This window comes from Chelonia mydas, chromosome 6, assembly GCF_015237465.2.
Source record: "Chelonia mydas isolate rCheMyd1 chromosome 6, rCheMyd1.pri.v2, whole genome shotgun sequence".
Lineage (NCBI taxonomy): Eukaryota > Metazoa > Chordata > Testudines > Cheloniidae > Chelonia > Chelonia mydas.
This window is the reverse complement of record NC_051246.2, coordinates 8,252,297-8,274,156: the sequence shown is the minus strand read 5'-3', so window position 1 is coordinate 8,274,156 and position 21,860 is coordinate 8,252,297. Positions and strand designations below refer to the sequence as shown.

At 42.0% G+C, this 21,860-nt stretch overlaps 1 protein-coding gene across 4 annotated transcripts; it reads right to left on the bottom strand.

The window, feature by feature from the left end:
• Positions 1-490: 490 nt before the first annotated feature.
• LOC102938741 (interferon-induced very large GTPase 1) lies at positions 491-20,122 on the bottom strand. Of its 4 annotated transcripts, none has more exons than XM_037898974.2 (9): positions 20,032-20,122; positions 15,670-15,983; positions 14,160-14,942; positions 13,338-13,488; positions 10,639-10,940; positions 9,727-9,813; positions 9,300-9,362; positions 7,741-7,812; positions 491-6,587 (listed from the first exon to the last, which is right to left on the bottom strand). In XM_037898974.2, the coding sequence occupies exons 1-9, from the start codon at positions 20,043-20,045 to the stop codon at positions 1,870-1,872; spliced, it is 6,504 nt and encodes a 2,167-aa protein (XP_037754902.1). In that variant the 5' UTR covers positions 20,046-20,122; the 3' UTR covers positions 491-1,869. The 4 variants fall into 4 exon arrangements, with proteins under 4 accessions (XP_037754902.1, XP_037754903.1, XP_037754904.1 ...); XM_037898975.2 differs by having other exon boundaries at positions 10,669-10,940; XM_037898976.2 differs by lacking the exon at positions 9,727-9,813.
• Positions 20,123-21,860: the final 1,738 nt, after the last annotated feature.

The window sequence follows — 21,860 nt, the reverse complement described above, 5'->3', positions numbered from 1 at the left end:
CTTCTGGTGGGAAACAGGCTGGCTTACCAGCCTCACACTGCATAGGGCATGTACACCAGTTCCCCTGCCTGTTGGAATCTCCTCATTTATAGCCTGTTCTTGTCTGTGGTCTCTGAGTGCCTTCTGCACTTCCTAAGTTGGGGGTGGGGTAAACAAAATTTTCCTCACAGTAAATTGCAGTGATCAGTGTGTGGTTCATGTAAAATTAATCAGCTGGACTAAACCCCTATGATGCTGTTGGGAAAGCGATGAAGAAAAAGGTTGCCACTGTATTATAAGGAACATGGAATTAGGCGAGAATGCTGAAATCCATGATACATAATGGTGAAGAGTCAACATCCTGTGGGTGTGGGAAAGGGTAATGTGTTATACTAAGGGGTCTATCCATCTCTCTCATTTTAAATGATCCCTTATCCCCATGAACTGTTCCTCTTCAGAGAATTTTGCTGTAAAAAGTCACATATGAACATTATAATGAATCAACATCCAGTGACTATGAAGCAAAGAATTGTATTAATTTTATTTTGTTTTTTGTATAAGTTGTTTTGTCCTTATACAATGATGAATTTTCAACAGCATTAAAGTAGTATGCAAGGCTAGTTTGCTAGTAGAAATTAGTCACTGCTTCTAAAAGTATGCATAGCACTCTGACCCCTGGATTAATCAATAGTAATGTATTACAAGAAGAAAATAAAACCCTTCATGTTTGAAGTAACCAGCTTTCAGCTTTTCTGCCCTGCCCCAACACACGTTTTACCAAATTAATAATAATCACAACAATAACTTGCCCTTCTTTAATGTTTTCCATTAGATAAAGAAACATTATTGAATTAAGCATCATAACCCACAGAGAGGTGGGTCAGATTCATTATCCCTTATTTTACAAATGACAAACTGAGGCATAGGGAGGAGTCAGGGAAATGAAATTACCCAAAGTAACACAGCAGGTCAGTGGCAGAGCTAGGACAGAACCCAGGAATCACTAATCCCCGTACCTCTGGCCCACTAGCCCACATTCCCATCTCAGAACTAGGAAGAGAACCCACGTGTCCTAGGGTTTAGCCATCAAGACCATCCATCCCCCGACAGATAGAGAAGAGAGAGTGAGGTGCTGCTCTGTGCCAGGAGCCCCTTCTTGTTAGACTTCTTTCAGAATCCTAGTTCTTTTCATCAGATTATTTTCAGCACTGGAATCCTGAGCTGCTCCACAAGTTACCGTCTAGATGGTGGATTCCACCAGTTACTTTGAGGAGTGTAGTCATCAGGAACATGGTAGTGGGGGAAGTGAGTAGATGGCATAAGCAAAATGGAGCAAAGATGAGGAGACAGACCACAGGTGGAGTGTGAACAGAGTATATGGAATGGAGGGGAGAGGGAGCACTACAAGTGAGCCATCAATGGCATGGGATTTGGTAATTTATGATCATGGTACAGTGTCCCAATTATAACGGGGGCCAGAAATGCAGATAACCCTTTATCTGGAATGACACTATTCAGCTTTTGTAATAAAACAGATTTTGTTGGGCAAAATACAATTATATAGTATGGTGTATCGTACTCTGAGATTAGCTGCTTGGGTCAAGGTATTGATACTTGAATTCATAGGAGAGTTGACCTGTTTTGGAAGAGAATTAATTGGTGGTTAGAAAACACCATTGCTGTGGTGAAATGCACCTAAGACTCGATTCTCTCACATGTCAAAAAATAGGTTTTCATTCTGAAGTTATGAACAGTGCCTGCTAGCTTCATAGATGAAATTACATATTTGTTTGAAGTTGGATTTTTTTCATGTCTGTTTTTAAATCAAAAGAATGTTGATTTTCCTATCTGACCACATGAATATCCCATTTAGGCAGACTGTCTGTGTGTTTATTTCATAGTAAATGCTTCCTTTAGGCTCTCCAGAGCCTGTTCTTTGGTTATTTTTTGCCAGTCTGTTGGGAGATCAGCTGGTTTAGCACCATACTCCTTAGCAAACTGTTGATTGAACTCCTTAAAAACAAATTTCCAGTAATCAGAAGCAGAGATGCTGGGATCTGGCTGAATGCGCCAATCTGGGTAATATTGACGATAACCTTTATAAGGATGATCCTTCCAATCTGTGTCTGAATTTCTAAATGTAGTGCTGGAAATCACATCAGAGGAACATAGAGAATAGGTAAGTTTTTCTGTTGCCACACTTCGGTATCCCCCTAGCCCTTGAGGACGATGTACTGATGCAAAGTGCTCTCTATGATCCCCTCCTCCTGCTTCGCAGGGGACTGTACAGAATGGACACTGCTTCCCACAGCCAAACACTCGCTTGAAGATTTCATCCTGGGGCTTCAGCGGCAGATGGGAGAGCTTCGATCTAATTTCCCGGTCTTTCAATTCAGCTAGTAATTGTTGCTGCAGAGAAGGAAGAAAGGTTTGAATCAAAGTAGAAAATTGATCTGGATCTGCAGTGTTTTTAAACTGTATCCCCACTAAGATATCCTTGGAAATGACGAGGTCCTTCTGCAGCACTTTGCAAAAGTTGTTTAGAAAGGCTGAGACTGTCTTAACACTTTCATCTTTGGCTTTCTCCAGAGCATCCCTGGCTTTCTTTATTATCGTGGATAGAATTTCTTCCTCCAGAGCTTCCAAATCCTCAGCCTCTCTGTAGTAATCTAATATGTGCCTCCATATCCAAGCTTTGACAAACTTTTCGTAGTTGATAATGTATTTCACATAGTTGTTGAAGTTCCCATCTTCTAACAGCTTCTTCTGCACAGTGAACTGGAAAAAGCTCCGGCTGGCATATTCAATAGACTGTCCGCTGCTGAGAATGTCATCCACTATTTCCAGTCCAAGTCTTTTGCTAACATAATCCATTAAGGCAGGTTTGAGACACTGATCACATAAATCCCTGGCTCTATTTTGTCGGGCATCTTTTTCCAGGTAGTGGTCTTTAAATATAGAGAAATATTGAGGTTTCAGCTTCTCCAACCGTTGCTGAGGATCATTTTCCTTGAGAAAATCTTCATGCATCTTCTGAAATGCGTGAGCGGCTTCCCCCAAAATGTGAAGTTTCAGATCAACTTCAAAGGAAACAGAAGTCTGTAGTTTTTTCATTTCCTCCTGTTGAAGTTTCTCATTGATCAAATGCAACAATTCTCTGCAATAAGTTTCATCATAGTCTGCCTTGGAACAGACTCTCTCTTCAATGTAACTATTGCATTGGGCCATCAAGGATTTAGCAAGTTTTTCTGTTTTCTGTGACTGTTTTTTTGTAAACCAATGTTTCACAGCTGAGGTAAATGAAAAGTCTAAATATTCATTTCTCATTGTGAAAGAGTTAATTCTATAATTCATCAAACTTCCTGCTTCTTGTATCTTCTGATTGACTGAACTTCCTCTGTTATCCAGGTCTTTTCTCAGATGGAACTCTATATCTTCATGAATTTCATGTTTCTGTAAACAAACGGGCGATAATTCTGAAAATGTTTCTTTCCACATTTTTTCAAATTCCATTTCCAATTCTTTATTTTCCAATTTACTTTCTTTTTTCCTGCATTGTTCTAAAAGCATGTCCACTTTCCCTTCAATTACTTTCATGTACTCAGCCTGGATATTGGCTATCTTGTGCTGGCCTTTTTTAATGTGAATGGCTTCCTTACATTTCTTAAATGAATAACTTTCCAGCTCATTCTTCAGGCTCTTTGCACTTCTGATAAAATCTTCCCTGTACTTTTCTATCAGATGCAGATTTGCTGCCCCGCTTTCAAAATATTGTTTTAAAAGCTCCAGAATTCTCTGTTCTCCACACTGTAGTTTCTGTTGCATTTCATATTGTGACTTATCAGCTTCTAGTTCATCAGGAGAAAAGTTATGAATTGCAGTTTCTTTTTCAGTTATCCAGAGGTGCATTTCCTTGCGGAAACCCCATTCCCACTCAGAATACTTCACTGACAGCTGGTTATAGGCTTCAGCTATGAGGCTGTTTCTAAAGCTGAAGATGAAGTTCTCATGTTTGACAGCATTCCACAGACTCTTCACCCATTCAGTAAACTGTGGAATGTCCTTGGGGGTTCTTTTAAGTGAACAGTTCCTTATGAATTCAAACAGATACCTCTTTAACTCATACACTTTTTCACTGTATCCCATATTCACCGGAGCCATGGGCGGGACTCCATGCCAAAGCCCAGGGATGTACCAATTGTTTTTTTCCAGATCATACTCCATGATATCAGAAAATTTTATTTCCTTGTTTAGTTTTTCCATCTTTGCTGCAGCTTTGATCATTTCATTCAGCTGCTCCAGGAGGTGTTTCCTGTCCCTCATGTTTTGTTCATCCGCAGACACATCACTGACGTTCTGATGTACAAACTGGCAGTTTGGCTTATGCCCTATTTTTTCCATTCTGAGAAATGCATGGACCACAATTTGCAGAATATCTTTCATTTCAGTGGCATTTTCCATGGCCATGTTAACAATGGTTATGTCACTTAACCCAATCACCAGTGTGGCCAGCTCATTGTCATGTTGATAACTGTCCTCCAGCTTGGCCAATTCAGGGGCTTTCAAGCCTTCTGTGTCTATCACCAGGATGAAATCACAGCCCAGTTCCTTTTTTAAGATCTCTTTAACTTGAATAAGCAACATGAAGGCTCCTCGTGTACATCGGCCACTGCTCACTGCAAACTGCAGGCCGAACATGGTGTTGAGGAGGGTGGATTTCCCAGTGCTCTGCACTCCCAGCACTGTTAGAACCAGCATTCTGGACCTTCCCCCCAGCTTTGCATGGAGCTGAGTCAGAACATCTGTTACCCACTGCAGTGGGATGTTGGATGCATCTCCATCGATCAGCTCAATAGGAAACCCTTCCAGCAGCAGGTCAGCTGCTATGTCTGGGAGGTGGGTGAATTGCCTTCCACTTTTTAGAATTTTGCCTTCTTTAACCATGGAGCATTCAGCCTCATAAAACTGCCCCAACTCACGCATGAAATGCTCAACCCCTAAAGAAGTGGAAGAGATTAATTTATCTAGTTCTGCCAACTGTTTGGGGTCATCACCTAAAGACTTGCATTTCTCTTTGTATTCAGCCCGTAGTTTAGAAAGATTCCCCCTAGCAATGTGATCCAGCTGAAACTTCATCCATTTCAGGAAATAATGTTTTTCTAATGGAAGTAGATGTTGTATTGCATCAATGAATTTAGTCAAACCATCAGTAAGGTCACATTTATTCTGTTGTTTACGCAAATCCAACATCTTATCTTTCAGCTGAGATTTATATTTCTCAGCAGGGATATCCCCCTGCCTTCTCATTCGGCACATTTCTTTTTCCACTTTAGCCAGGCTTTTCCATAAATCCCCTTGGAGTCTCAGCATTTCTTGTTTGTAATATGCCACATCCTTTATTTCTGTGGTGATTTCTTTAACGCAGTCGCTCGCAGTCTGACATTCCACATGGTCTTCATCTATTTGGATTCCTAGTTCACGCGCTGTCCCAGCCATGTCTTCTATACCTGTCCTCTTGGGAGAAGAGTTCATTATGCTTCGTATGGTGGACTGCAGCTTTTCCACAAATTTTGCTTTATTTGTGTTGCTGTCTTTCATCAGCATATGTGAATTTTTCAGTTTCAGCACAGGGGCTAATTTGTTAAGGATTGCTAGAGTTTCACTGGATTTCCCAGTCTGGTGGTTGAGAATGAAGTAATATTTAGTTGTGGATTCTTTCAAAGATGATAACAGAGTGTACTCTCTTTCAGTGATGTTTTCAGCAAATATGAACACAGCTGAGGAGACCTCTGTTAAAAAGCTGAACTGCAACCAGTGAGATTCAATGTCTCCACGTAGATTTGTAACTGCCACAGGTTCTGGGAAAAGATCCAAATTCTTCCTCCCACCAGGGAAAAACCAGGAAATTTCTACCAGCCCATCTGCGATTTCCCGAGGGATGTTCCCAGACTCCATGTCCCGATGGATAAAGAAATCGTGATACTGCTGTGAGGGGCTGAGAACCTCACTGAGGAGTTTGGACTTGGAGAAGCTGCAGCTCCCCATCCGCACAAAGGAAATGGTTGGCATTGACGTGAACACCAGGCTCTCCTCTCTGAACCCTCTGCTGTCTGCCAGGGAATGCGGCCTCCACTTCCTCACAATGTCCCTCATGGCCCACAGCAGTAGGGTGCACCTGGGGGTGGCGAGGGCAGGTAGCAGCAGAGGGAGGGCAAACTGGCACATGGACATTTTGGACAGGATCTCCTGCTGTAGGAAACTGTCTGAGCAAAGCAGAACAGCACACAGAACATCAAGTGGATTCAAAGAGACTTTAGTGTCAGTGTCACTAACAAAGAAAATTTGTTCATTGATACCTTGTTCCTCTTCATCCACCCTGGTTCCTTGATCATGAAGTGCCCCACACCTAAGGCTTGTACTTCTGGCTGTCATATTCAAAGCCATGACCTTTCTCAGGAAATGCCATGGTAAATCTCTTAATTTCTGAGGATTCCAGTCCTTTAAACTTCCTGAGCTGATTTCCAGGATATCATTCATCCTGAGCTTTCTGCTTTCATACTTCTGTAATTTTAACTTGGAGAGAACTTCTCTGAATGCTTTTCTTCTCTCTGGAGAAAAATGTTAAAATATGAACATAAATTTTATAGCCGAAAATATAGGGCTGAACTATCTTATTTGCAAAGGCCACTTGTGCTACCTAGGTGGTGGAAAATGGCCCGAGAGAACCTGTGTAGAATTCCTCCTGAGTAGGAGAACTTTCAACTTGTGGAAAGTTGGCAGAAGTGGCTCTCCCCCCTGCCCCACCCAGATCCCTAGCACAGGGAGACATAAGTGGTGGAGTGGAGCGGTACTATATCTGATCCCCCCAGGCATGATGTTTGTTACAGACCTTGCATCAGTGGCATAAACTAGTGTAGGCCCCAGGCTGCTCTAACTTCCACAGGTTCTGGGATGCTGAGGATCAGGGAGATGTAAACTGCTCCCTGCACTGGCCACTCCTCACTACCTCTGAGTTGCGGTGGGATGCAGTGGAGAATCAGGGTCGTTGTGATTTCTGTGATATTGTTTGGCAATTATTGATTGTGACACTAGGATAGTGATGCCAAGCTGTAATTAGAATATGGCAATACATACAAGTGACAGATACATCAAGGAGCTACACTTCTCATGCACTTCAATAATTATTTAGATTGCTCTGTATTCTTAGTTTTCCCTCCATGAATATGTTGCTGTTTTCAGTCAATGATGGACACTAATGTAGGATTTTTGTAATCTTGCCCATATTCCCAACCTTTCTTCATTCCTCTCCCATAAACATGACTTATAGGGACATACAGACAACTGCAGCCTCACCTGAGGACAAATCCATGTCTTCCGTGATACAATGTGCTCTCTTCTTTGGAGAGTCAGGGGTCATAATACCACTCACAAACCAGGCCTTCTCACAGCTCACTGCTATATGCAGTGGCCTTCGTGCCTTCTAGTCTGATAGTATGTACAGTGGGTTACTAACATATTTATCCTTTCTAGGGATTTATACAGTACCCATCACAGTGGTATCTGAGGATTCCTGGATCTGCTACATCATTAATCCTGGGGTTTTAAATTGAGATGTTCTAAACTACTAAGGATTGATGCTTAGTGTTTTTGTGTGGATTATATTAGCGAAAGTATCCAAAGCCATCATAAATCTAATAGTATTTTTAACTAATGAGGTGCAATACTAATGACACATGGACGTGGGAAAATTATGAGGACTACCTTTGGGGAGGTCTTTTTGCTTCTGTTCTGGGTCTTGCTGAATAGCAACTTCTTGTTCCTGAATTAAAGAATCTAGGAAGAAATCCAAAGGAAAATATATTATCACCACTAATTACTAAGTCTCTATATTTACTAAGTAGTAGAAAAAACACCGCTGAATTCCCTAGGTGCAGAAGTTGTCAGTGTATCAAGGACCATCAGGCATGAAAAAAACAATTTCATCTGCACTTTAGTAGAAGGAAGTGATCTGAGGACTTGTACTTATCAGACCTTCCTTAGGGGAAAGGCTATCTGGGAATTCCCTCTTTTGTCAGACTTAAATTTGGCTGCCTAAATCCTTCAGGTTTTTTTGTTTTGTTTTGCTTACAGTAATTTGAAAGGCTTCTTTCAGACTCATTTCTAAACTCTTAATTTTAATCTAACTTTGAGTTTTTGCTTTGATTGGACTCTGAGAACATTAGTCCAAAATTTGGACTGAAAAGGTCCATGGATATTGGATCTATATCCAATTGCAGTTCAACTAGCTTGCCTCTTCTAACACTGACCTAATACTGTTATACTCAATTGTACAGAAACTGAACTTTAGGAAACAGTCTTGTAGAACTTGCAAAGAGGAGTTGACTGAAAATCTGAACATTCAGTGAGAAAAAGCATGCTGGGAAGAAAGATGGAAATCTAGTAATTTCTTCTAAAACTTCTTGTGCTACTACGAGAAAAAAATATGATCTTAACCAAAACATTTCACAGATTCAATGCTCAAATTAAACATGCAGCAATTAGTTGGTATTGTTAGAATAATAGCTGAAACTAAAAAATTCACATATGCTGATGAAAGATAGCAGCACAAATAAAGCAAAATTTGTGGAAAAGCTGCAGTCCACCATACAAAGCATAATGAACTCAGATTCCCTACAAAGTATGGTCCTGAAGTGACAATCATAGTATTACCATATTGCTAATCATTTTGCTTTGAGTCACTACTCTCTCTCAGTGAAAATAACCAGAGAATGACTGTAACTGTGAGGGAAATACTGCCCTCGCTTTCAAATTCTCAAGTGTTTCCTTTATTTAGCACTTTTTGAGTGGCACCTATGACCCTCCTTTCCCCCAAATTTAATGTGCCCTCACAGGGCAAAAAAGTCAATTTGTAAACCCGTCTCTGCCTCTAAAACCTGTTCCGTTGCGGCCGTGGCTGATAGACAGCTCCCCACTCAGCAATTGCCTAAATATATTTTCTCAATTATTATATTTATGATTCGTATTGCAGTAGCACCTAGAAAAGGATAATTGGGGCCCCTATCTATTAGCACAGTGACGGATCCAGCTCCCGCTGAAGTCAGTGGAAAGGCTTTTATAGATTTCAGTGGGATATGGATAAGGCCCTTAATGAAGCAGTGGCTGGATTATATTTGTCTTCCTGTGTTATAACATTCAGAGAATTATATCAATAAACAGTAATATCTAGTAAAATTGTCAAAACTAGTTCCGAAGCTAGTTGCCATTCACATTTACAGTAATGTGGCACAGTAGCCAGCAGGAAGGGTTGTAAGAGGCAATACCTTTGGGAAGTTGTGGTGTTGTCTCTGTTAGCTCTGGTGCTTGCAGGATGTCCGCTTTCTCCTCTGGAATAAAACAATTTGGCAAGGGAGCCAAGAGGAAAAATGCATTAAGTGAAATTCTGTTTTCTACAAGTTCTTAGACCACACTCCTCACAGAAGTATCTGAGCGCTTTCCAGCAATGCATTAAGCAGCATGATGCACATCTGTCAATTGTTTGTTCTCTCAGCCTATTCCCAGAAGTGTGAGCAGGGGCGTGTTTTGTTTTGGATTTTTAAAAATAAATATGTTAGAGAGAGCAAGGCCAATGAAAGTGCCTTGCACTTTGGCCAGAAGCTGGTGAGGTTTGTGATGGTCCTTAGTTCCTGGGGGAGTTAATTCCACAGTCTTGGGTCAGCCCCTAAAAAAGCTCTGTTCCAGTTTAATTACCTCTGTCATTGAATAGAAAAATAAGGTCATTCTCTGCTTCCATTGTCAAAGAAATGAGATGGGGAGTTCTTTTACTCTGAGGATAACCTAGAAAAAGTGAGTAATGTGAGATGGACATAAGGGTCTGCAATTTGGCTAAATTCCCTTTTAAAAAAACACTGAGATTGTCCTAAGGGCAGACGCTCCAGGGATCTCCCTGTTCTACTAAGAACAGAAATATTCAGAGACAAATTGATAGGAGGGACTGCTGGTGTTGGGTTATTTTGGTGTTGATATCAGAGTGCCTTCTGCCACTGATGCATAGGATTTGGTATAAGTCCTATTAACAGAGTCATGATGCATAAATAATCCGACAGTGAAGTGGGAAGATAGCACCTTTCTCTGCAAGGTGCAAAACACTGAAATACAGGGGATGAAGGTAGCGAGAGGTATGAGATCTATACACTCAGAAGCTCTCATAAAACTTTTAACAAGGTCTGAGCTGTGTATCTAGGATTGAGTTAAGACTGACTGAATGACAGAGATTATGATGGTCTTCTCAATTAATTCTCCATCAGAAGATAATGTTGTTGTATATCGAATACATTATCTTTGGGCCTGTCTACATTATAGATATTTACTGAATCTGGATCCATCTTCTAAAATGGTTTATTCCATGCGCAATTCATATCTATATACTACAGGGGGTTAATGTATGGTTCCTCACTGTGTGGGTTACCTAGCCGGTCTGCTTGTGAGCTGGGTTGAAAACAACGGACAGAGTGTAATCAGGACTTAACGTTGTTCCTTTGCTATACAGACATTTACATTACAATATATATTTCTTAATATAGATCTCTAATTGGAAATGTGGACATACTCAATTTTATGGCTATCATATTCTTCCCTTATGAAAAATAAAATACAACTCACCAGAACTTAAATATAAATCCTGATCTATACCTGGAAATACAATTTCTAAACAGTCCAGAAATTGCTGGCAGGCTGATTCCCCCTTTTTCTGTATCAGAATCAACAATTTTCTTATCTTCTTCTTGGGATCCTCTTCTGTTTTATCCAAGGTATTGTACTCCTCCTCTGTGACAATGGATTGGGATAGTAATTCATCCAAGATGAGTTCTAGGTCTTTTTGAAGAATTTCAATTAACTTTTTTCTTTTGTTGCGTATAATCTCTGAGGGTTTTTCATCAGCAGATTTTTCTAAATCACAAGTCCTAGGACAAAAAAGACTTTTTTTTTAAATCTAAAGAACAAGAAACAGGATTTGTAAAGCAGCTATGGTTAGCTTTAATGTACTTAGTCTTGTAGCATTCCTGGAACATTCACAGGTAATCTGCAAGTTAAACAATTTGAGATGGAGAATAAACACATTTTCTCCTAAAACATTTGAGTTGAAAATTGTCACTTAGAATCCTAGAATCGTAGAATATCAGGGTTGGAAGGGACCTCAGAGATCATCTCCAACCCCCTGCTCAAAACAGGACCAACCCCAACTAAATCATCCCAGCCAGGGCTTTGTCAAGCCTGATCTTAAAAACCTCTAAGGATGGAGATTCCACCACCTCCCTAGGGAACCCATTCCAGTGCTTCACCACCCTCCTAGTGAAATTTTTTTCCCTAATATCCGATTGGAAACTTCAACTGAAATTTTCATCTTCTTCAAGTTTGAAAATAAATGTTGACTTTTTTCCGCTGAAATCATGGGGAAAACGCTTTCACTTTTTACTTCCACTTTTGTCCAATTGGAATTTTTTCAAAAAAAAATTAAGATAAAATAGAATTTTTTCCACCGAAACAAAACAAAAAGGTTCATGACAAATTTAAAATACTAAAAATCTTTTGTTGTTCTCCCCACCATGCTCATTTCAACCAGCTGTGCTTTTGAACAGAATACTTCTGTGCTACTTGCTCAATCTAGTGTTCAAGGCTTGTATTACACCAAGGCTTGTATTCACTATAGTTAAAAGCCAATGATCCACAGTATAACTATCTTTTGTAGATAATCCCTGCTCCAAAGAGCTTTCAGTTTATGTTTTGGTATTGTACAGAACCGAGTGCATATACTGTCAGTTGTAAACAAGTAAGCACTATATTTTGTATCTTGCTTTTATATGAACTGTATTCCAAATGCATTACAGTTTTAAATACTATAATAAAACTATTAAGAAAGAAAACAGGTGAAGATAGAACTGAAATGTTTCGAAACAGGGGAGAAAAGAGAGATTTTCAGATAAGATCTTAAAACAGGTGAAATCCTGATGAGGTAGAGAGTTGCTGGGTGTTCCGGATGGTAGGGACTTGCAGAGAGAGAGGCACCACTATACCATTGTTATGGCTGCTGCTAGATGCACAAAAGGATGTAGAGGAAGACAGAGGTTTGAAACATATGGATGGTGGTTCTGAAATGGAACCTGAAATAAACAAGGTGCCGGGGGAATGGTCTGGGAATAGGTATAAGTTGGACATAGATCCGTGGACATTTGAGAAGTCAGCAGGGGCATCAGGCACACTGTATGGAGGAGTCTGGAGAGATGAGATTAGAGAAGGGAACTGCCACTGCCCAGGCCAGAGCAGATGGACCTCTAGATGGAAATCTCAACAGAGGAGGAATCTTAGGGAGGCCATAGAGGGAGTGTGAGTATCTCAAGGGAGAAGAGATGGTGGCCTGCCTGGGACCTTATAGAGCGAGGAGCTGGGACTCAGACCAGTCATTGTTGAGGAAGCTACAAAAGTGTAGGCAGGAAAAAAAAAGAGTCTTTGTTCACATGCCTGGTTTAAATCCTGGGTGTGTCATACCACTTGGAACGAAGTGAAAACCAGGTTTTGTATGGAGAGGTTTGTTCAGCTGTAATGTTGATCCTGATAACTGTCCAGTAAATATTATACATAGGGCTGCTGGGGCCACACAAATGTGTTGACTCATTGGTACCCAATGTTACTTGTACAGGAAACAAAATGGTGTCAAAATAGGATGTAACTTTTGAATCACTATGGGCCAATTCCTCTGCCTAGTGCACAGGTATAGTAAGTGGGCTGTGGTGGTCTGGGCAATGGGAGCCTTCTACAAACTGATTCAGGCCACCAGTAGACCCCAGAGCAGCTGCATCCCCCTGTCCAATGTAGCAGATCTCTGTTGCTGTGGGTGCACCACCCCTATCTCTATCCATGGAGTACTAATCCACAGCATGTGGGGATTGGAGACCTCCTGTTGAGTGATCTTACCGCATCCTACCCCCACCCTGCACAGTAGAACTGCACCTGCTCTGTTGTATGAAGGGCCTTCTGTGGCTCTTTCTCAGGTTGGAGGACTTGGCTGTATAAGAACTTATACATTGGAGCTGACAAAGCATGTGGATTTTCAGATTCAAATTCTGCTCATTCACACCCTTGTGAATCCAGAGTAACTTCACTGGCATAACCATGGATTTACTCTGGTGTGACTGAGATCAGAATCTGGTCCTAACCACACTGACATCAGGGGTATTTTTCTGGATTTACGCAGGGGTGACTGAAACCAGAATTCAAGTCTACTACTGAGATTTTCACAGTAGTGCAGGAAACCTCGGAATAGTCTCTAATCACCGTTCATTATAACTTTTCAGAGACATTACCCTTTGGCTGGTGTTCTTGATGGAGTTGCTCCCTCTGGTTCCTTCTCAATAGTCCTTGCTGCCAATAGGTCACCAGCTGTTGCTGACTCCGCCATGTTTGTCTGGCTCCAAGGTCCAATAAGTTCATTTTGGGCTTGTAGGAACAATTGCTCTGGTTCCAGAAAGTAAAGGGTTATATTTCAGAAAGACAGTTTATTAATCTTAAACATTCCTAACATTTCCTCACAAAGGCCTTTTTAAAACCTACACAAAAGCCTATAATCTATGACCTCTCTAAGGTCATGTATTTATAACTATCTTGTTGCTTCTAGTCCAACTAACATTAATCAGGGCATGAGATGAGTTAGTTACAGCAGGTTTATTATAATAGAAAATATGAGATTCACAAGCCTGTCCCAGTTAGCAACTTCACTTTTCATTGTAGGTGTTTGCTAGCCCTGTGTGTGTGTGTGTGTGTGTTGACCTACTGTACCTAATACTGCTGAGTTTCTTTTCTTGTCTAATTTGTAAGCTTCTATCTGGTAAAACTGTACTGCTGAATCTCATGCGGGACGTATACATATGATGGGTAAGAAAGGTAATGTGTTGTCACAGACTAAAGGGTTCTAAAGGGGATGCTTTTGGAAAGTCTCTCACCATTGGATCTGCAGATACAGTCTAATACAATGCAGACAGGGTGGATGACACCTTAAATGTTTCTTAAACATGGTATGTCCCGACCCCGACTGCCTTATTCTGGCTAAACCTCATTGATTTCATTGGGAGCTTTGGCAGGGCATAAGGCCTAAAGGTTAAATCCCAAAATGTTGAGGATAAATAAACCTTCAGAATTCTCTTTCTCTAAAGTCGGGGGGACTTCTAGGCTCTTCACTCCTTTCCCTTTCTCCGAGGTTGCAGAAGCTTCTAGGATCTCAGATTCCTTCCCCTTTTCTGAGGATGCAATAGCTTCTGGGCTCTCTGCTCTATTTCCTTTTTCTGAGGATGTGTCGGGTTCCGGGCTCTCGGCTCCATTCCCTTTTTCTGAGGATGTGTCGGGTTCCGGGCTCTCAGCTCCATTCCCTTTCTCTGAGGATGTGTCGGGTTCTGGGCTCTCGGCTCCGTTCCTGTTCTCTAAGGATGTGTCGGGTTCCGGGCTCTCGGCTCCATTCCCTTTCTCTGAGGATGTGTCGGGTTCCAGGCTCTCGGCTCCATTCCCTTTCTCTGAGGATGTGTCGGGTTCCGGGCTCTCGGCTCCATTCCCTTTCTCTGAGGATGTGTCGGGTTCTGGGCTCTCGGCTCTATTCTTTTTCTCCGAGGATGTGTCGGGTTCTGGGCTCTCAGCTCCGTTCCTGTTCTCTAAGGATGTGTTGGGTTTTGGGCTCTCAGCTCTATTCTTTTTCTCTGAGGATGTGTCGGGTTCTGGGCTCTTGGCTCCATTCCTGTTCTCTGAGGATGTGTCGGGTTCTGGGCTCTTGGCTCCATTCCCGTTCTCTGAGGATGTGTTGGGTTTTGGGCTCTCAGGAAGATTCTTTTTCACTGATGATACAACCATTTCTGGATCTTCTGGTCCATTCTTTTTCTCTGAGAACACTGCAGCTTCTGGATTCTCAGTTCCATTATTGGGATCTAAAGATTCAAAAAACAATATCAGATAAAATCCTATTCAGATTCTTCAAGTTTCTTGCTATTCTGGTGTTCTTGACACTAGACTCTAATTTTCCTTCCTTCCAAAATTACACCAGAGTATTTGGAGATAGTAACACAACATAAGTGCAAAGAAGAGATAATATAATATAATTTCTAGAAAGTTCTGAGAGTCATGGGCAGATGAGATGTGATCTACTTTTATATCAAATGAGCATATTGCTTTGATATAGATATATTCTGCAATTATCCACTGGGGGTTTTCTTTTAAATGAAAAAAAGTAATTTACTATATAGACCCAGGAATGAAACCCTTAAAAGAAATAAACTAGGCTTTTACATTGTCCATTAGGAAAAATCTAACAGGATTTATCAAAGGGTTTTAAAAAAAAATTAAAGCATCTGGACTCCTGAGATCAAATTCTGCCTAGGCTAGACATGAAAATGAGTCTAGTAACCTGATCCCATCCTGCTCCATTGTAAAAGATTAGACAAAGATGTAGTAGATGGAGTGATGGATATGAAAGTCTGTTTGGAAGATGACTTTCTCTTTTAAATTATACAGGATGGTTCAAAAAATCTATAGAAAGGTGTTCGTACTGTATGAAATTGTAGAGGATTTTTCCTTAAGAGGAGGATCATTCTTTAGAGATAATCTGAAATATTATTTGATCTTAAAAAAATCCACTAGAAAGAAAATTTTACTCACCATCTTCTAAATACTCAGAAATTGGTCCTAAGCCTGGAAATGTGTGTTGCAGGTTTTCCATACAATCTAGAAATTGCTCATGGGCCAATTCTCCCTTTTCGAGTACTGTTTCAATCAGTGTCACTATTAGCTTCTGTGGATCATTTATTTGACTCAGTGTGAAGTACTCTCTCTCTGTAATCAGGAGATGGGCATCTACAGCACTCAAGACAGCCTCTGGATCTGTTTGAAGAACATCTGTTAGTTTTCTTCGGGCCTTTTGTATAATCTCTGAGGGCTTCTCATTGGCAGCCATTGCTTCCAAATCACAAGAGCTGGAATCAAACAACAATAATCACAAAAGAGCATTACAAAAAGAGCATTCTAAGACCGGTCACATTCAGAAATTGATCTTTACAACCATCAAGGGTGAAAAAGTCTTCATTTTTTTTTTAAATGAAAGCTTTCATTCTGAAGAGTTTGTAAATGGCACAAAGCTATGGCTTTGATTCTGAAGGTCCAGGTTTCATTTGCACTGATGACTGTGGTGTCTGCATGTATGGTTATTTACAAATGACAGCCCAGATAGTAGGTGAACTCATCTGGTTGTCAGACACTTGGCATGAGCTTTTTCTTAGGAGTACACTTAACATTTAGATTGGCATAGCTATGCTGACCTAACCCTTGGTGTAGATGCAGCTAAGCGGATGTAAGAATGCTTCGTTGATCTAGTTACCATGGCTCAGGGAGGTGGAATTCCTATAGCAATGGAAAAACCCCTTCTGCCACTGTAGGCTGCATCTACACTGTGGGGTTATTGTGGCATAGCTATGGCGTCACTGTCCTCATAGTGTAGATGTGGCCTAACTTGGAGGATTTGTAGGTAAAAAACCTTGTAAGCATGTTTGATCATGCGCCCTCTAGTGGCGGCTTCAACAGAGCTTAGAGTCTGTTATAGTTAACAGTTCCTTTAGCTTAAAGAGTAGAGTGCTGGAAGTGCCAGGTTTGATTCCCACTGATGAATGTGGTCTCCGTGAGTATGTGTACACTGGGATAGAAAAAACGTAGCTGGCCTGGGTCAGCTGACTCAAGCTTGCAAGGCTCCGGCTCCGGGGCTGAAAAACTGCTGTGTAGACACTCAGGCTCGGGCAGGAGGCTGAGCTCTAGGACCCTGCAAGGTGGGAGGATCCTAGAGCTCAGGCTCCAGTTTGAGCCCGAACATCTACACAGCCGAAGCCCTGTGAACCCAAGTCAGCTAACCCAGGCCAGCTGTGGCCATGCCACGGGTCTTTTATCCCTGTGTAAACATACCTCGTACGTATGAAGCCATGGCCCCTTACCCAGAGATGAATGAACCAGAGGCTGCTGATCAAATATTGTCCTCTGAAACAGGTGCAAGTAGGTCTAAGAGAGCCTTGTGTATAACAGGAGCCAATGTACACCACCTTACATATCACCTCTGAATTTGGCCAAGGGTCACTGCAACCAAGAATTTACAATCCTACAGTTAGATTGTGCCCTTGTCCTACTTTACCTCTTCTCTCAAAACACTCCCCACTATAAGCAGTTGTATATGTACACAAGTTACATAACTACACTAGTTTGTTACTTATGTAAAAAGAAAAGGAGTACTTATGGCACCTTAGAGACTAACCAATTTATTTGACTCAGTGTGAAGTCAAATAAAGTCAGCTTATGCTCATGTAAGGTTATGTAAGGTTTCAGAGTAACAGCCGTGTTAGTCTGTATTCGCAAAAAGAAAAGGAGTACTTGTGGCACCTTAGAGACTAACCAGTTTATTTGAGCATGAGCTTTCGTGAGCTACAGCTCACTTCATCGGATGCACCACGATATGCTATGCATCCGATGAAGTGAGCTGTAGCTCACGAAAGCTCATGCTCAAATAAACTGGTTAGTCTCTAAGGTGCCACAAGTACTCCTTTTCTTTTTACTTATGTAAGTAACTTATATAACGAATCCCTGCAATGCTAACTGTAAATTGCATATTTGGCTTCAATATTTGTAAATCAAAACTCATGCTGTTTGGGCTAGCCATTCAAACAGATATAATACTCTGTTAGTTATATAACTAACCAACAGAGTGGGAATGGGGAAATGTAGAATTCAAATCTTGCTTTTAGTGAATAGCCGAGTTAAAACACTTACTTTTTCACAAAAATTGGTGCCAGCAAAGTGTCACTACTAGAATATTCACAGAAAACTGAGAGCTTTGCAAATACAGTCAAATCAAAATCCACATGACTATTGAAAGAAAACATTTCCCAATAATGGACTTGAATCTCCTCTCACATTTGTACAATTGTCTGATCCAAAGGTCATTGAAGCGAATGGGAGTTTTTCCATTCGCTGCTGTTGGCTGTGGTTCAGGCCCAAGAATAACTCAATTCAAGTCAGTGTAGTCACACTGATTTTACACCAGAGTGAGAGCCGGATCAGGCCCACTGTCTCAAATCTAGTAACACTTGAGTTGGAACTCTTAGGGATTTGGTTCAGAGGGAGGAGGTCTGCACAAACAGAGACAAGAATGAGCCAGTGCTGGAGATTTCCATGGCAATAACACCCAAATCTGTCATAACATATAATTTTTTTTTAAACTGACCCTCGTCACTCTCACAACCTAGTCCAGTTCTGCTATCTGGCTGGATACCAGTCTGTTGTGATAGGATCCCACGTGCTGCTAAGCTCTCTTGGTTTGAGGAGTGATTATTTGCAGTCCTAGCTCTGGGTTACTCCCCAGGTGCAGATCCTGTGTCTGACAGCCCTTTTCACAATGGGACCCTGCAGTCTGAATATCTAGACCCCAAAACCACTGCCACAGCCCTCCCAAGCTCCCCACATTCCCTCCTCAGTCCCATTGGCTGTGTGAGCTCTGGTTTCCTAGTTGCACGCTTCAGGGACAACGTGGCAGAAAAGCAAGGGAAACAGGCTCAGCAAGGGAATTTCTTAAACACACACACATTTGACTCATAAAATGAACAAAACAGTTACAGATCTATGGAAAACAACAAACTCCTGGACGTAACCCCCCACCACACAGTCTAGTCTCACTCATTTGTGATCCTCTGGGTTTTATCCAAGGCTTTGGCTAAGATCCATCCTGCCTTCACCCCTCCTTCTGGGGGCAAACTGCAGCTGTCCCATGGGGCTGTGTTCTGAGGGGGAGGAGAAAAGTCCATTCCCCCCCAACCCCTCTTGCTGTGAAGACAGCCCATTCAGAGGCAAAGGAAAAGGCTGTGGCTGGTAGTAACCCTATTGTTTCACCCAGGGAGGGCCATTCAATGTGGAGGACCCCTTGATTGGCTTGTCACACTCTTCTAGACAGAGCTTCTCACTAGGTGTTAAATATCTGCTCCAGAATGGATTATCTAATTCACAGTGCCAGTTACAATTACAAACAGGATCTCATAAAGTCAAATGGAAATCACCAACAGGACACAGATATAATATTCCCCAGACTATCTCAGTCACTATCAGATTTCTCAATAACACACTGGAAACTAGTGAAAACAATCTGATAAGCAGGAACTGTATTATCAGCGGCTGCATTTCTGAATATTGCAAAAGGTCCTATTTATAGATTAAAATCTTACCGCACTGGGCTATATAGATTTATCCAAAGGGGACAAATTCTGCGCTCCTTTCTCAGTTTGTACTCTGTCCTTATTCAGGGAAACTCTTGATTTTTTTAAAAAAATCATGATTGGATGTTTTTCTGAAAGCTATGATCTAATTCAAATGGGAATTATTTCAGGGCAGTTATATGGCCTGTGCCAGGGGTGGCCAGACCGTGGCTTGTGAGCCGCATGCAGATCTTTCACAGTTAAAGTGCAGCTTTCAAAGCCCGCATTGCTCACCCCATTCTATGCCTACCAGACTGTTTGGGGGAGCTCGTGGCTTCTGCACAGGATGGTAGGGCTAAGGGCTTGTGCTCAGTGGGGAGGGGGTCTTGGGGCTTCAGCCATGCGGGAGGTGCCTGCTGAGGCTTGGAGCCATGCGGGAGTGGGGCTGAAGCCCTGAGCCCTGGCAGGTGTGCCCCGCGGGGATGAACCCCTGAGACCCCCTGTCCCTGGATGGCAGAAGCCCCTAGTCCCACCACCCCGCCTCAGGGCTTAAGCCCCGAGCCATGGCAGGCATGCCCTGGCTCTCGAACTTCTGAAGATTGTTGTATGTGGCACAGAGGGTCAGTAAATTTGCCCATCCCTGGCCTGTGCTATACAAGTCAGACTAGATGATCACAGTGGTTCCTTCTGGCATTAGAATCTCTTAATTAAATCAATCTGGTAAAATACGAGAGAGAGTTTCAGGATTTACCCCACTGATCTTGATTAGAATTAGTCCCCTGGAATGAAGAATCGTTCCTACCTTCCATTCCCCATTAGAATCAAGAGAGTGATGAGGTGTTTGCTGCCAGTTAGGTTTCTGCTCTCATTTCCTTACGTGAAGAGAGGGAGAGTGGAGTAAATGAAACTGAAACTACAGTGCTCAGAAAGCAGCCAAGTGGAAACCTGGTTGGCATTCTAAGGAATAAGAAAAGGAGGACTTGTGGCACCTTAGAGGCTAACCAATTTATTTGAGCCTAAGCTTTCGTGAGCTGCAGCTCACTTCATCGGATGCATCTCACATCTGCAGCTCATGAAAGCTTATGCTCAAATAAATTGGTTAGTCTCTAAGGTGCCACACGTCCTCCTGTTCTTTTTGCGAATACCGACTAACATGGCTGCTACTCTGAATTCTAAGGAATGAATTTCAGACAAACCTTCAAAATGATCCTCCTCATGAATGAGTCTGAGACATTTATTGACAATAAAAGTGCCCCAGCTAGGGGCAGCCGCCCCAAAGAGGCTCATAGGGTACACCACAGAGATGCCTGCGCTGCAGAACATATTGTAGGGGATAATCCAGCATCCCTGCACCAATCATCCAGGTTAGGGGGGTGGGTAGGAGGGAGAGCTGGATATGACCAGGTCCAGGTGCCACGCTGAAGAGCTCATTGTAAATACACACACAGAGAGATCTTTTAGAGTAACTGGATCTAATAGATTGTATCCATCTCTTATCTTTGAGACTTACTTTAAAATCATTTATACTCTGAAATGTGACTCTGTAAAAGGGCACTGTAGCCTTCAGAACTGTTTTTTTTCCAGGGACTCCAGTGCAAATTTAAGAACTTCAGAATGGCCAGACTGGGTCAGACCAATGCTCCATCTAGCTCAGTATCCTGTCTGCCGACAGCGATCACTGTCAGATGCTTCAAAGGAAATGAACAGAGTAAGGCCTTGTCTACACTGCCACTTTACAGTGCTGAAACTTTCTCGCTCAGGGGTGTGAAAAAACACCCCTCTGAGCGATGCAAGTGTCAGCGCTCTAAAGTGGCAGTGTAGACAGTGCACCGGAGCGGGGAGAGCTCTCCCCTGAACTAGTGCCGCGACTACACAGCCACATTAAAATGCTGCTGCCGCAACGCTGCCACAGCAGCGCTTTAATGTCGGCTGTGTAGACAAAGACAAAGTGATCCCCTCTCATCCAGTCCCAGCATCTGGCAGTCAGAGGACTGGGGCCTGGAACCCCAGAGCATGGGGTCGCATCCCTGACCATCTTGGCTAATAGCCATTGATGGACCTATCCTCCCATGAATTTATCTAGTTCTTTTTAAAATCCAGTTATACTTTTGGCCTTCACAACATCCCCTGGCAGCGAGTTCCACAGGTTGACTGTGCCTTGTGTGAAGAAATCCTTCCTTCTGTTTGTTTTAAACCTGCTGCCTATTAATTTTATTGGGTGACCCCTGGTTCTTGTGTTATGTGAAGGGGTAACTAACACTTCTCTATTCACTTTCCCCATACCATTCATGATTTTATAGACCTCTATCATTTCTCCCCTTAGTCACCTCTTTTACAAACTGAACAATTCCAGTCTTTTAAATCTCACCTTAGATGGAAGCCTTTCCATATCCGTAATCATTTTTGTTGCCCTTCTCTGTTCATTTTCCATTTCTAATATCTTTTTCGAGATGGGGAAACCAGAACTGCTCACAGGTATGGGAGAACCACAGATTTATATAGTGGCACCATGGATTTATATATGTTCAATTTACAAGTAAGACACGTGTGTGTGTGTGTGTGTTTATAAACTTTCAGCCTGCAAACTCATCCTGCCTTGTGTAGTGTTTCCCACTCTCACCACTTTATCAT

What these genes read in the sequence shown, in the direction of transcription:
- LOC102938741 (XM_037898974.2), bottom strand. An exon ending in GGATTTATATTTAAGTTCTG is followed by an intron (nt 9,814 to 10,638) that starts GTGAGTTGTATT and finishes CACTTTTTCTAG; the next exon opens with GTTATCCTCAGAGTAAAAGA. An exon ending in AACACCACAACTTCCCAAAG is followed by an intron (nt 7,813 to 9,299) that starts GTATTGCCTCTT and finishes ATTTCTTCCTAG; the next exon opens with ATTCTTTAATTCAGGAACAA.